The sequence below is a fragment of the Camelus dromedarius genome, chromosome 11, assembly GCF_036321535.1.
Source record: "Camelus dromedarius isolate mCamDro1 chromosome 11, mCamDro1.pat, whole genome shotgun sequence".
Taxonomy (NCBI): Eukaryota; Metazoa; Chordata; class Mammalia; order Artiodactyla; family Camelidae; genus Camelus; species Camelus dromedarius.
Genome location: NC_087446.1, coordinates 55,040,810 through 55,056,777, shown reverse-complemented (window position 1 = coordinate 55,056,777; position 15,968 = coordinate 55,040,810). Strand labels below are relative to the sequence as shown.

The 15,968-nt window shown below is 39.6% G+C and overlaps 1 protein-coding gene across 6 annotated transcripts in view; it reads right to left on the bottom strand.

Annotated features, from left to right (window-relative positions):
- Window positions 1-15,968, bottom strand: part of SCN8A (sodium voltage-gated channel alpha subunit 8) — a 180,078-nt gene that overhangs the window by 45,029 nt on the left and 119,081 nt on the right. For all 6 annotated transcript variants that reach the window (XM_031462534.2, XM_064490997.1, XM_064490999.1 and 3 more), the window contains 2 exons: window positions 5,735-5,867; window positions 495-733 (listed from right to left, as the gene is read on the bottom strand). In XM_031462534.2, coding sequence (XP_031318394.2) covers window positions 495-733; window positions 5,735-5,867 — 372 coding nt within the window. The remainder of the gene's footprint in view (window positions 1-494; window positions 734-5,734; window positions 5,868-15,968) is intronic.

Sequence of the window (15,968 nt, the reverse complement as noted above, 5' to 3'; positions counted from 1 at the left end):
TAGAATTTCAAGTAGATAGTCCCCATATGGATAATTAAGATAGGACAATGTGGGCAAATATACTGCTACATTTAATGCACTAAAAGAGCTCTCCTGTTTTGTGGTGGTTGTTACTGAAGGTGAAAGGGGAAGTGATTTGCTGGAGTAATGCAGGAATCAACGTGAGAAACAGAATGAGAAAAAAATCCAGAAGTCCTTGGCTCAGAATGCTGAAACCAACCCACTGTACCATGCCTCCCATTCTGTCACCATGGCTGGTTTTCTGCCAATAGCTCCTAAATGACGTCTTCAAAGTTCTGCAGAAAGAGGAAACAGCCATGGGATCACAACAGTGAGCAGAAGCGGCTGGGGCTGCGGCATATGTGGAAGCATTTGTCTTCCAATTAACTATGACTTTCTTTTCAACTCAACTCTACGTTTCAGTATCAGAAAGAGATGTCCTACAGGCAAAACCCGTTCAGATCATAAAATCAGGAGACAGTGCTCCATCTTACCAGATTTCCTACAGCCAAGACATGTTCAAACTGTGGCGTCATAGGATGGTGCTCCATTGCCATAAACAGTGTGTTCAGGACGATGCAGATGGTGATGGCCAAGTCCACGAAAGGGTCCATAACGATCAAGTTCACGATCTCTTTCAGTTTTATCCAGTAGGGGTGGCACTCCCAGATGAGGAAAGTGTTGGCAAACTTATACCAGCATGGCGGGCACTTTCTCTGAGACTCTTCCAGCTCTGCAGTGAGTAAAGAACAGAGGTGGCCTCTCAGACGCGGGAGAAAGCAAAGGGGTTGGCCTTGGTTGGTTTTGGTATCACCACTATTGTCACAAGCATGAAGGTAGCAGGAGGGCTGACTTTCCTGAGAATCTCTCTCAGTTTCCTTTCTCTTGAAGGCAGAGAGGAGGCATGGTCAATGCCAGGTCCCATCCCTGTTAACAATGATCTAGTTATAAACAAAACTCAGTCTATCTGTTTGGGGAGCATAGCATAATGGCTGAGTTTGGCCACTGGAGTTCCCGGTTCAACTGGCTTCAACATCCCCAAGTGTGTGATCTCAGGCGAGGACTCCTCGATGCTTCTGCTGCCTCGTCTGAGATGGCATTGACTTTATAGGTTATAGGACTGAATGAGACCTATGATCCTCATTCACTGGTGAAGGATTAAGTAGTTGACAGCAGACAGCACAGTGTCTGGCACAAGGTAAGTCTTCAATAAATGGTAGGTATTTTATTATACATTATATCATTACATTATTATTGGAGAAGCAGTCAAAAGCACAAACTCTGAAGCCAGACATACGTGGGTGCAAATAACAGCTCAGATAATTGCTAACTGTGGAACCCTGAGTAAATTACTTCATTTCACTTGAGAATTAAATGAGCTAAAATATAGATATAAAGTGCCTCAGAACATCCTAGCATACAGCAAGTGCCATGGAAGGCCTTGCTATTATTATTTATTATCTTTATAGCAGAACTAGCATCGTCAACTAAGCCACCACGTGGAATGTCCCTCTTACGTTCTTGAAGATACTCAAGTTCATGATGCCTTAGGAACGGAAGTCACATTCCCTCCCCTGTGCTCCTTCCTTTCTCTTCCTTGTCTCTCCTCTCCTCTCTCTTCCTTTCTCCTTCTTTTGCCCTTTCGCCCTTTCCCAGCCTCTTACTTTCCTTCTCTATCTTCTTCCTCTCCCCCTCCCTCAGTCTCTTTCTTCTTTCCTTTTTCTCTCTTCTGTCTTATCCTGCCTCTTTAGTCTGTCTCTCTTGTAGAAGCAGAACCTGTTTTTTTGCAAACAAGATCTTCTGTGACCCCCAACATGCAAAACAGACAAACCAGGAACTGCTCTAGTTGAGGCAAGAGGAGGAGCTTGGAGCCCAATCCTCCCTTTCCCCGAGGAGCTTCCCTAGAATTCTAGGACTCTGATGAACCCAGACCGAAAGTCACTGCACTAGACCTTACAAAGATTAGGAAAGATGATTAGCCACTAAAGGCAGAAAGCCATTCAGCTACAGCAATCTAGGCACGAGGCCCTTGGTAACAAGGCCCTCCTCAAATTAAATGTGAAATATAATGGCCAGCATTACAGAAGTTCCAGGACCTTAATCTGGAAGGATATTCTCTGAGAGGTGTAACTTTGAAAGCCTGTCAGCAAGAAGATCCTTCAAGGCAAGGTCTTGGTTCTATGGGGTTGGATTAGCTGCATCTCCTACCTTCCTGGCCCCACTCAATTCTGCTAACAAAATCAAATCATTCAGGGAATTTTTAAAGTTTCCCAACACTCCACCAAGAACAAGATGGCTGCTTTAAATCAGTCTACTCCCCCTTTTTCCAACCAGCTGGATGGTGCCCATGGTGATGGCTTTATTTTAGATGGGGTGCTTTGGTTGGGCTTCTGATTGGCTCCCTGGTTGCTAAGAAAATGGTTGCCTTGGTTTTTCAGATTTAAGGGCCACAGTAAGCGCCACGTGGGAGTCTGCGTGGGAAAGGAAGTCTGTGAAGAAAATTCGCCTTGGCTTCTTCCTCATAGAACTCCCTCCCTTCCCAAGGTAAATTTAGTTTTCTTCCCAAAAAAGAAAATGAAAAGGTTCTCTTATTTCCATAAATTCTTATAGTACATATTTGGAAATTTGGTTCCGCTCCTTTTTTTAATCTCCTCCTTTCTCCAAATGTGTGCTGTTCACCAGCACGTGGAGGCTGAAGCAGCAGGTTGACGTCTCCAACGGTTGACACAATTGTAATGTTTTACAATGAACTAGGCGCAAGTCCTTGCCAGACAGCCAAGGGGTTTCCCCACCCAATGGGGCACCAAAAAGGGAGACTAGATGTCTCTTACCCTCATTTACCAAGACGGGAAACTATTATCCTCAGGATAATCTTTTCTGTTCCACAAAAACTAAGACAATGTGGAACTTTAGGAGCTAGAAAAGATCAATTGGGCGAATAGGGAGGTTTAGAAATTAACTCACGACTTTGCCAGCTGTTACGGCCCCACATGCTTGGAATGGCTAAGAATCTGGTCCGGGTGAATGGGTTAACATACGGAGGTAGGAGGGCCAAAAGTCTGCGGGGTTTTCCTTAGTTGGTTCCTGGGCATTTTCAGGGAGGTTACTGTGGTCCCAACCTCAGGGGCACTGGGAACTGTTTTCAACCTTAGGATTCCTCCAAGATGGTGGTCTTAGAGGACCAGGAGGTTTCTGGAGGCAGGGGCTTCTCTCAGCTCAATTCAACAGTGTGCTAAGCATTAGGACTATGCCGATGAGCAAGAGTCACCACCCCACCAAAGCTCAGAGCTGCACCTGGAAAGGCAGACGCCGGGTAAGTAACTGCACTGACACTGTGAAACTGTTTTACCTGAGAATCGACGGTGCTCAGTACCATCGTTGCTTCCTCATTCTTACTTCAACTCTCTCCTCCTCTCCCATAGCTTTACTGCTTTGAGGAGAAGTAAGACTACATTACTCTCTGCCAAGCCCCCGTGCCCAGTCCTCTGAAATCTCCCCAAGGCTTATAGCTCTGCTGACTGTGAATTCTGCTGAGTTTACTGGATCCTGGTGAGTATGTTTGTAATAGGATGGAGGTGAGGCAGAGCAGGCATGATCTTCTCATTATTTACAGGATTCTGGAGTTCTCCACTGTGGTTCCTAAAGCATTAGATAAGAACCTGCCTCTTTAGCTTTAAATAATAATTATTGTAATATTTGGATTAAAATAATGTCAGAGTTTCCGAACTGAAGGTCCAGTAAATAGAAACAATTATTCACTGACATTGGCTTTCCATGTTGTAGCAATCGTTAAATGCAGAGGGACCGATGGTTAAATAGGATTGGATCTTTCTTAATGTTCTTTAATTCCCTCTCACATCATTCAGCTCCAGCCATTCATCGTTCTTCGCTGAGAGCAGTTCTGCCTCATCAGCTTTAACAAAGGGAGTTAAATACTAGGAGGGGGATCAGAGGACTGTTGGAGCAGGCAAAGGCAGGAAAGGTTCAGGCTATGCGAACAGTGGGCTGAGGGAAGGGGGAAGAACTGGAGTGGTTTCCAACTCAGGAACACAAAACAACCACAGCACCCCCCCCCCACCCCATCCCCCAAGCTACATCTGCATCTGCTGTTTTTCATGTGTGTGTTGGTAGGTGGAGGGTGAAGAATGAGGACGGCAGGACAGAAAGCGAAAGAAGAGGAAGAAACAGGAGTAGAAAAAGGCAAAGGAATGATCCAATGGTGTGCACCCAGCTCAGTGGATGGACAGAAGCACTAAGGCCTCCAAAAGGAACCCCGCAGCCCCAACACGCCTCCCTCAATTTCAAGCACAACAAAATTCCGTTCAACACACATTTTCTGAACATCTGCTTTTGCCAGACTCTGTGCTGGGCTACCAAGGTAATCAATAAATAACCTTGCACTGCATGGACGGTCCTCCTGTTCGGATGTTTTCACCAAGAATAAAATCTGCCTGTTGGAGGTTGTTAGTTTTTCTTTCTCAACTTCTGTAGATACTCAGAGAAACCTTGCCTTGGTCTCCAAGGGAAGAATAAAATTAGCCAAGGTTCTTAAGCTAGTATTTCTTATCTTGGAACTCTTATGATCTGCAGTTACTCATCTGCTGTCTCAAACTATAAACTACAAAGCTTAAAGATGTTCTATCAGACAATGACCTCGCTGGGAACTAAAGAAAACAGGAATAAATGAAGCTGTTCAGAAGCTGAAAGCAGTTAGTTCAATATTCTTTTTACCTGATACGTTCTCAACATGAGTCTAGGTTTAGTCTAACTCCTTGCCCACGTGTGCTGATGTGAGCCCTCCAGCAGGAGTTTTCAGGTCATTTCTGGGGATTCTCCTTTCACTACAGATGCCCCTGCTCAACACACACACAGACACACACACGCACAGTACAAGTGGTATTGGGCTTAAATGACTCAAAAAATAACTTGTTCCAAGGATGCTGGAATAGTCTGAGTCTCCTTATCTCAGGAACTCTGGTTACTGCTGAGTCAGCCTGGGTGTGTGGACTCTGGAGAAGTCCACAATTGGACAGGAAAGGGACAACTGCTAGGGGACTGTGGTGTGGGGAGCACTCAGCTGCTCCTCAGCCTGCCAGGCTGTGTCACGGGGGAGCCCCCTGATACTGAGTTCAGGTTCTGACAGCCACACCACTGCAGACATGCTATGATGCAAGGGAGGCTGCCCTTCCCCTGCGGCACAGACGCCGACCTGAGAGGGGTTTCAGCTTACCTGGCCACACATCCAATATGTTTATGGATATGTGGGGGTGTCTAAAGAGAGGCAGAAGTAGGTGCAATCAAAATGCACAGTACATTCATCCTTAAGGGAAAACCCAAGGTGAGTAAGTGGCTGAGAAGGAAAAGAGGAAGGTGTACTTGGTGATGGAGCGCATGGGGGAGTTTCATCATCTTAGACCGTCACGGTTCTTCAGTCCATGCTCCTCTCCGCCTCACGTCATCCCACTGGCTCCTCGCAGTGACGATTACAGAGACTTCTTGAGATCCTCTAGCTACTCTGATGTTGTTCCTTCGTACTTCTTACCTATCTGTGTACAACGCTGGTAGCAGCTTTGAAATCCCTGTTGGATTCTCGGCATGTAGACTTGGGATGCCAGTTTCTATAACCAGCAGACTCTACTCCTAAAGCTCAGAGACAATTTTTGCAAAACTCAGACCAAAAGACTATATTTACACTTATCATGCACACTACGTATTTACATCTCAGGGAACATACCTTCTACTAGTGTATTTGTAACCACGCTCAATATACTGTTGATCCTGTCTTTCCGCCCATAGGAAGCTAGCTGGTCCATGGAAACTAAAAGAGATCCAGGGCCTTTCTTCTTAATTTCCACTTCGGTTGTAGCCTGAAAAAAATATCAAACTGGGTAAGTAAAGTCTAATAAACATTAAAGCTTGGCCTTACTGGATACAGTCCAGACTGTGAACAAGAACATAGGCTCTTCATTCCATCTTCTTACGTGGATCCCACAGTCCTGCTCTCCTCAAGAAGCACAGTGAAACGGGATGGCCGTGGATCACCCTTAGTTCTACAGATGACAAGACCAAGCTGTTTCAGTGTGTACAGGATCTACAATGAGCCCAAGACTCAGGCTGGGACCCAAATACCTCATCTGCTCAATTCCAAGCCCAGAGTAGGAAGACCAGATTCCCCGGGGCAATGCCATCAGAAGGAGACCCTGAGTTTTTGCTGCCCTTGTCTCACATCCACAGCATTTGGCTAGAATTGGACCACATGAAAAACTAAGTCAAATTCACCTCTACTTGAAAGCTCTTGAAGGGCCAAGTCCCTGACCACACTGCGTGTTACAGGCACTGTTTCCGCCACGTGCAGGAGCACCCACCACTCTACCAAACTGTCGCTTCCAAATGTTGAGCCTGGGCCTAACTGAACGTTATCAAGTTGGAGTTCCACCCCAAATCTCCGCCAAGCCACTATAAAGAAGTATGGTAAGGCTTTGCTATCTTAATTAAATACATTGCCTCATATACGTTTATCTTGCCTTTTTACATTTTTATTTTATGAGTCAACCTGTGACGTTTAAACTCCCAAAGAAAGGAAAAGGGCAGAAAACACCATCAGATGGTTATACAAAATATTTTTTACATGCTTCACCTGGGTAATACCGGTATGGCAGATTATGGGAAAGGGCTTCTTAATGTCCCTTGCTTCTGCTCTCTGTGCCAACCTGAATATTCTTCATTAGATCAGGCTTAATGGGGTGGCTTAAACCCTAGCTTTCTGGTAACCATGTCATCCACTGTAACAAGTCATCCATATAAACGTGGCCGCCCCTTCCACGTGAAGGTAAGAGGGCAGAGACAGTCACCAACCTTCAGAGGACAGGGAAGACACGTTTGTATGAAGCTAGAGAAGCAAGCTGTCTGATCTGTGCCAGAATGTTTTGAAAAGAAATAATTGTCTCTGGAGAACTATATCAGAAAGCTTTTCTATTCTTACAAATATTTCGATTTTAAGAACCACACTGAAGAAATTTCCTGGCAGATTATAATTCATCCTATCACAGTGTCCTAGCAAACTGTTTCACTGATTCAGAGATTTGTTCACTTTAGGGTTTTGTTTTATTTTGTTCGTTTGGCAGAGCTACAGAAGAAATGGAAAGGAGAGGAACTGGTTTTCTTGGGCCTTGCTGGATGCATTACTACACAAACATCTGTATGTGTAAGAATGACTTGTTAACCATTACCTCTGGTCGTGATAAGGTGGGTTTCTTTGAGAAATCACTTTTTGCTACAATTCTCAGCCTGATATTCATGACATTTAATAAATGAAGTTAAACTACTACATTTAAAAAATGACAGTCATCTAAAAGTGAATCCAGTAAGTCTCCATACAATGGACATTCTTATTTCTGACATTTTTTGATTCCATACTTTTCCTGAACTGCCTCCTACAAATCTACAGTAGACAGACTTCATAATGCTGACCCCCGAGCTACTGTAAGATCCAACAGACTGGCTGATTCGTCAAAGAAGGATGAAATAGCATTTAATACGGCTTTGGTACTAGTATGGCTACGGTTTTCTGGGCTTGCTGGATATAATAAGGTATAAATTCTTCAGACTTTAAAAACATTAATCTTAAAAAACAAAATTAATGAAAATTCTATCTAAAAAGACCTAGTCAAATCATTAGATTATCATTTGCTGATACCTATTCAAAAGCTAAAACAATTTTTAGCTTGGATTAAAAAAATTCACATAAATTAAAGAAAAATTCATCCCCAAGCTTAATATTAAGATGGAACAATGATTATTTATACCTTTCTATGTAAAATGAAAGTAAACTAGAGTAGAGCTATGTGGAGACAAACTTCTGAAATACCAACATTTGGAACATTTATTCCATAATCCATAATAAAGTGTGTTATAGAACTATAATCTCTACTGTACAATAGCTTAAGTTCCAAAAAAGAAATAAATGAAAGAAGATGGCAAGAAATAAAAATTTTAAAGCCCATACTTAGGGAACATAAGAGGGTAAATAGAGAAATTCATTAGTTATCTTTTTACAAATGCAAGAGCATTTAGCAATAGATCGAAATAAGTGGTTCCATCAAAAGGTCTTGGTAACAATAAGATATCCAGAAAAATCCCTACATATTTTAAAATTAAACAACAGACTTCTAAAGATCTATGAATCAAACAGGTAATCACAAGGAAATTAAAAAAATATTTTAACTGATGATAATGAAAACATGATACATTAAGATTTGTGGGATGAAGCTCAAGAAATCATTAGAGAAAATTTTATAGCTTTAAATGTTTATATTAGAAAATACAAATCAATGCTCTAAGCTTCCACCTTAAGGAACTAGCAAAAGATCAAATTAAACCCTAGGTAAGTCGGTGAAAGGAAATATTAATAGAAATCAATAAATTAGTAAATGGACAAACAAAAGACAATCAAAAAAGGTCAAATGTTGGTTCCTTAAGATTATTAAACTGATAATTCCCCTAGCAAGACTGATCAAGAAAAAAAAAAGCAGAAAGCACAAGTAATAATTTTCAGGAATAAAAAGGGGGCATTATTACAAATCCTACAGGCATTATTAGGGTAATAAGGATATACTGTGGACAGCTTTATGCCATTTCATCTTGGATGAAATGGACAAATTTATCCAAACACAACTTATCAAAGCTGACATAAGAAGAAACTGAAAATCTAAATAGCCCATACTAATTAACAAAATTATAATAAAAAATGTTATCACAAAGAGATGGCCCAGGTGGTTCCACAAGTGAATTCTATCAAATGTTTATGGAAGAAATAATACCAACTTTTCACAAATTCTTTCAGAAAACAGAGGCTAAGAGAATACTTCTCAACTTATTTTACAAAGCTAACAAAACCATGATAATAAACCTGACAAGAACATTACAAGAAAAGAAAATTAGAGACCAATATCCCTCATGAACAGAGATGTGAAATCCCTAATAAAATAAGAGTAAACAGAATCCAGCAATATGTCCAAAGCATGCTACATCATGACCAACAGGGTTTATCCTAGGAAAGCAAGGTTAATTCAACATTAGGAAAAAAGTCAGTGTCATTCATCACACTAACAGAATAAAGGAGAAAAACCATCGATCATCTCACAGAGATGCAGAAAAAGAACAGTTAACAAAATTCAACACTTCTGCATAATAAAATTCCTCAGTAAGCCATGAATACAATGTAGCAGTTTCAGTCTGATAAAGACCATCAATGAAAACCTACAGCCAATATCATACTTCTTTGTAAAACACTAAATCCTTTTCCTCTAATATTGGAAACAAGAAAGGATGTCTGCTTCTATCACTTCTATTCAGTTTTGTATCTCAAGTCTTAGCTAGTGCAATATAGCAAGAAAAATAAATTAAAAGCATAAAGATTGCAGTTGCTATTATTCATAGAAAATACTGTGTATGCAGAAAAATCCTATGGAATTCACAAAAAAAATTCACAAAAATTTTGCATTATGGAAAACAGTATGGAGACTGCTCAAAAAAACTAAAAACAGATTTACCATATGATCCAGCAATCCTATTCCTGGGCACATATCCAGAGGGAACTTTCATTTGAAAAGATACATTCATCCCAATGTTCATAGCAACACTACTTGCAATACCAAGACATGGAAACAACCTAAATGTCCATCAACAGATGACTGGATAAAGAAGTTGTGGTATATTTATACAATGGAATACTATTTAGCCATAAAAAGAATAAAATAATGCCACTTATAGCAACATGGATGAACCTGGAGAATGTCATTCTAAGTGAAGTAAGCCAGAAAGAGAAAGAAAAATAACATATGATATCATTTATAAGTGGAATGAACTTATTTACAAAACAGAAACAGACTCACAGACATAGAAAACAAACTTACGGTTACTGAGGGGGAAGGGGTGGGAAGGGATAAATTGGGAATTTGGGACTTGCAGATACTAACTATACATATAAAACAGATAAGCAACAAGTTTATACTGTATTGTACAGGGAACTATAGTATAGTCAATATCTTGTAGTAACCTATAATGAAAAAGAATATGAAAACAAATATATCTATGTATATGTACGACTGAACTGTTATGCTGTACACCAGAAATTGAAACAACATTGTAAACTGACTATACTTCAATTAAAAACAACAACAACAAAAACCATCCCTCCAAGGCTAATAGAATCAACACATTAATTCATCAAGGTCATGAGATATAAGGCCAATATATAAAAATAAACTGTATTTCTATATTCTGGCAACAAATAATTGAAAATAAAAAATTTTAATTATGCCTTTTACAATAGCATCAAAAGATATCAAATACTAATGAATAAACCTAATGAAAGATCTGCAAGACCCCCACTAAAAACTATACAACTTTGCTGAGAGAAACTTGAGAAGACTTAAATAAATGGACTGGAAGACAATATAATTAAGATGCCCATTCCCCTCAAACTGATCTATAGATTCAGCGCAATCACTATCAAAATTCTAGGCTTTTTTTTTTTTTGAAGAAACCGACAAGATGATTCTAAAGTTTGAAAGGACATGCAATAGATCTAGAACAGGAAAACAATCTTTTTAAAAAGAACTAGAATAGTGAAAGAATCTTGATTATTTCAGAATCTTCAAAAATAGTATTTTTTGTTTGGAGGGCTCACACTATCTCATTTCAAGGCTTATTATAAAGTTAAATGATTATGACAAATACAGGAATGGTGTAAATATAGACAAATAGAGTCCAGAAATAGACCCACACGTGTACATCAATTGATTTTTGACCAAGTTAATGAAGGAAAGAAAGTCTTTTTAATAAATGGAGGTGAAAAATTGGATACTTATCTAGGTTGCCTCCAATCTAATTGTACACACAAAAATTAATTAAATTGGAAATTAATTAAAATTAATTTGAGCTGAATCAAAGACCTGAACCTAGAACCATACAGCTTATAGAAGAAAAATATCTTCACGATCTTGGGGACTGGCAAAGATTTCTTGGACAGGATGCAAAAAACACTGGAAAAGAAGAAAAAATAATACACTTGACTTCATCAAAATTAAAAATTTTATCTATCTTTAAATAACTTGTAACCAGAACATACTAAAAAAGTAAAAAATCAGTAAGAAAAAGATAAATAGTGCAGTTGAAAATGGACAAAAAGATCTGAACAAACGAGTAACAAAGATAAATGAGAAGACAATAAGCACATGAAAAGATGCTCCTCCTTATTAGTCACCAAAGAGATGCAGATTAAAAGCATAATAAGGTAGTATTTTATACCCACTAAAGGCTAAAACCAACACCAAATGTTGGTTAGGATATGGGCAACTGGAACTCTAGTACATTACTGGCGGGAATATTAAAGAGAATAGTACAACTATTTTGGAGAGCTATTTGGCAGTTTCTTATAAAGTTAAACATATACTTATCATATGACCTGGGAATTTCATTCTGAAATTATAAATGAAATGAAATATAAATGAAAACACTTATCTATAAAAAGAGTTGTATGAGAATGCTTCCGGCCAGCTTACTCTATCACCGCAAACTGGAAACAATCTGAATGTCCAATAAGAGGAGAATGAATAAACAAACTGCAGTATATTTATTCAATAAACTACCACTCATCAATAACAAAGAATGAACTACTGGTACAGAAAACAACATGAATATATCTCCCAAACATTTTGTTGAGTAAAGCAAAGAAAACACATTGTATGAGTTTGTAAAAATGAAAGAAAACAGATTTAGGATGATACAAATCAGAAATGGTTGTTTGGGGGCAGAGGGTTGACTAGAAATGGGAGAGTCTTCTGGTAAAGAGGGAACAACTCTCAACTGATTAGAAGCTCCTTCTCCACCTCCCTTTCACCCACATCTTCGGTAACTCTTGGGTGCCTATTACCCAATGTACTACTGCAATACTGATTATGCAGTGGAATTCCTTTGAGAAGGAATATGGAATGTAGAGCGTGTAAATATGTATAAAATATTATCTGTATTGTGGAAATTAAAAAGGTCAAACAAATGGGAAAGTCAAAGGCTATTTATTCTGAGCTTGATGTGGTGAGGGAGTCAGTCACCATCACATGCATTTTGGTGGAAACTCAAAGGCAGACAGAAGAGTAGGAAGGCTTTATAGTGAAAAAAAGAAGAGGCTTCAGGCGTGCCTGATTCAAGGCTGCTGGCAGGAAGCTTCAGGCATGTTAACTGGCAGCAGGGTAGCTGATGTGATTGGTTAGGGGTGCATATTTGGCTTTTTCTGGTCGGTCCTAAATTAGGAATAGGGACAAAAATTACAGAAGCTGTCACGTACTTGGCTAGTGTTTCTTTCTTTCCAATTAAACAAAAATCGACATAAAGTGTACAGAACATAAAATACACCATTTGAACCATTTTAAAGTATACAATTCAGTGGCTTTTAGTATATTTGCAATGTAGTACTACCATCTAATCCCAGAACATTTCCATCAGACCAAAGAAAAACATAGTACCCGTTAGTAGTCAATCCCAAGCCCCTGCCAACCAATATCTTGCTTTCTCTCTGTATGGATTTGCCTCTTCTAGACATTTCACATAAATAGAATAATACAATATGTGGCCTTTAGTGCATGGCTTCTCTCGCTTAGCATAACGATTTCAAGGTTCATTCATGTTGCAGCGTGTATCTTTCTATGGTTAAATTATATTCCATTGTAGGGATTCCACTGTATCACATTTTATTTCTCCATTCATCAGCTAGTACGTACTTGGATTGTTTCAACCTTTTAGCTATTATAAATAACGATTTTTAAGAATATTTATGTATAAATTTGTGGGTGAACACTGTTTTAAATTCCCCTGGGTATATACCGAGGAGAATTGCTGGGTCACATGGTAACTCTATGTTTAATTTTTTAAGAACTGCCAAACTGTTTTCCAAAGTGTCTGCACCATTTACTTTCTTATCAGCAATGTTGGCTACTGTTTCTGTGTCAGACTATGGCCAACTGAAGGGAAGAAAACCTGGAGCAGACTCTCTCCCATGTAAAGCAGCTTCACAGTCACATCCCACCTAGAATCTGCTTGGGATTCCGTGAGATATGTCTCTGCTATTGGCTCTGCTGCCCAATTCTCATCACCTGGGAGGCGGGGAGAAGGCATCTTCCTCCAACAACGCTGAGACCCAAGGTCCAGAGGAAAGATCACATAGTCTTTCTCTCCCCTCCCTTAGCTCTTCGGGTCGTTTTTTTGGCAAATGGAGATGTCTATTTTTGTTTGTTCTGTTTTGCCAGGCAAGAAGGAGGAGAATTAACAACTTTTTAAAGTCAGGAGGCTCTGTCTTCTTCAAATTCAGCCCCTAAGGAGCCTTGGTGCAAAACTATCAGTAACAGAGGAAGCAACTGAGAAGCTTAATTACTTTAAACCCAGTACAAATTTGTCCCATTTCTCTTAACTCAACACAAAGAGTATTAGGCACTTAGCCACTGACTTTCTACCTCCTAAATTGCAGTGTCCTTCTCAGACAGATGCCCTACAGGAGCTGCAGAAGGCAGGTTCTGCCCAAGGAAGCTTAGCGTGTTACTGATTTTAAACTGCTTTTACATGGAAACACATAACTGGAAATTTATCAGCCAGTCACCTTTCTTGGAACTAAAATTTACAGCATTCTAGAAGTGGCCTTAGAACCTAGCCATTTACCTCCTGTTCAAGACTTTCTAAATTTTTGTAGTCTGCCTTAAAATAACTGTACAGCAATTTCTCCTTCTCAAAGGATCTTTAGAATCATAGAAGAAATTCGACTCTCTCCAAGTCAAGCAATTTGGTAGAAATCCCACTGTCTACTTCTCAGGGCCAAAAAAGTATAGGAAAAGGAATGGAAACTGGCTTTCTGAATACCAAGGAGGGGCCAAGTAATACGCTTCACATTTTATAATTGTTACAACATTTAATCTTCAAATAGCCCTAAACAAAGGTCCTTTTATCTCTTTTTTTGCAGATAAGGAAATGAATGGGCTCAGAGAGGTCAGATTAATTTTTCAGGATCACATGAATAAATAAAGAACCCAGGCTTCATGGTTAGCACAGTGTAATGGTTAATGGTTAACGCTCTGGAGTTAGATTGCTCGGATTCAAATCCTAACTCCACTACTTACTATGCAAACTTGGACAAGTTACTTCATTTCTCTAAGTCTTGGTTTCCCCCTCAGTAAAATGCAGACAACAGTAGTATCTAACTCAGAGGGCGGGGGCTGTGAGCGTTGAAAGAGATAATGCTTGTATACTCGCAAATGATTTCTGAGTTACATGTGATTTGGGGATGGTCAGTGGCACCTGCTTCCTTTATGAGTGAAGAGCAACGATTTTCCAGCTCGGAGATGAAGATGTGGGAAAAGTCCCCTGTCCTCTGCTTCAGCAAGTGCAAAAGTGAAAATTCTCAAACTATCAAAAAATCATCACCACTTAATCACAACTGAAAAATTAATGAAGATGCAAAATAGTTTTTGATGATATTCTAATGAGGTGATGGCTGGATGTCTTTTTTAATAGGAAATATAGTATTTCTTAATCTGAGCCTAAAAAAAAAAATACAGATGTGGCACAGCCCAAGCATTAACATTGTGTGAGAACAGCTTGTGGACCACTGACAGCTCCAGCACCACTCCATAAAGCACGAGCCAGTAACTGGAAGCACTCTGACGGTCCAGGCAAAGCCAGGTTAATCTGCGGCTGCACACGTATCCAAAATGTTTTGACAGTGAGACTCACTATACCTTAGCCCAAAGAGGTATTAATTGCTCATTTGGCCTGGGCTGCAAATAATATGACCATATTAATCCCTTCTAAGATAAACGACTGTTTTCCTACTTTCAAATAAGCAGTCAGGAAGGCCTCTTGGCATCAGGAAGCCCTTGGTTCCATTTCCACAAGTCATGAAATCTCTGAGTCTATCTGTTAATAGGATAAAACCACCTACTGAATGGGGAGGTTCTAAGAATTAAATGAGATCATGCACACAAAGTGCTTTGCATAGCGCAGTCAGAACGCAGTATACAATAGCTATAATTATTAGGTCCATTGTAGAAAACCACAAAGAACAGAAAACTGCAAGGGAGAAAAGTCGCTAAGAATTTCCCTTCCCAAAGGCAACTACTGTTAACTTTTACTCAGTCATCTTTTTTCTATACGCAGTTTGCCTTTATATAGATCTGATACCATACCACACAAACTACATGCATTCTGTTTTTGTTTTGTTTTGTCTTTTGGGCCTATTAATAGAACTTAGATATTTTCCCACACCATTAGCAACCAGGAGGTGCTTCTTTATGGCTTCTAACAAGATAGTTTTTCCTAGTTATAAAGCCCTTGGGAATGATACAGTCTTGCCTCATCTCATCTTCTTGCCACTTTGGGATCTGACCTCCTGGCCTTGGGAATCCTCAAGTGTCACCATCATTATCCGGCGCCACTCCAAAGACTCTCCTAAGTGCTTACAGGGTGTTGAGTGTGCAGGACCCCCAAAACCCAACATTCTGTCAGCCACAACAGCCTTACATTACACAGCCATCTGCTCAACTGCCTCACAAATTCTTCTCCCACACTATATAACAGAAGCTTTTAAAAAAACAAAAACAAAACCCGCAAACCTGCTCATCTGCCTTTAAGCTGAAGTTCAAGCTCCTTCTTCCTGGACACTTTTTCTAATGCCTTTCTCTTCAAAGAAAAAGCAAGATATATTATTCGGCTTAAATATTTTTAAAAACTGCTAGGATATCAATTTTACTTTGGGTCTCAACATTTGAATTGTGTCAACTGTAATGTCCATGCTGACCCCCCCCCTCATTCTTCAGTGATAATCACCTTTTGTTTTTTCAGAGAATATAAGTATCTATCTAATTGTGGAGCCCAAAATTTACATCTAGACATAGAATTAGCGAAAATCAAAAATTGTATTTACA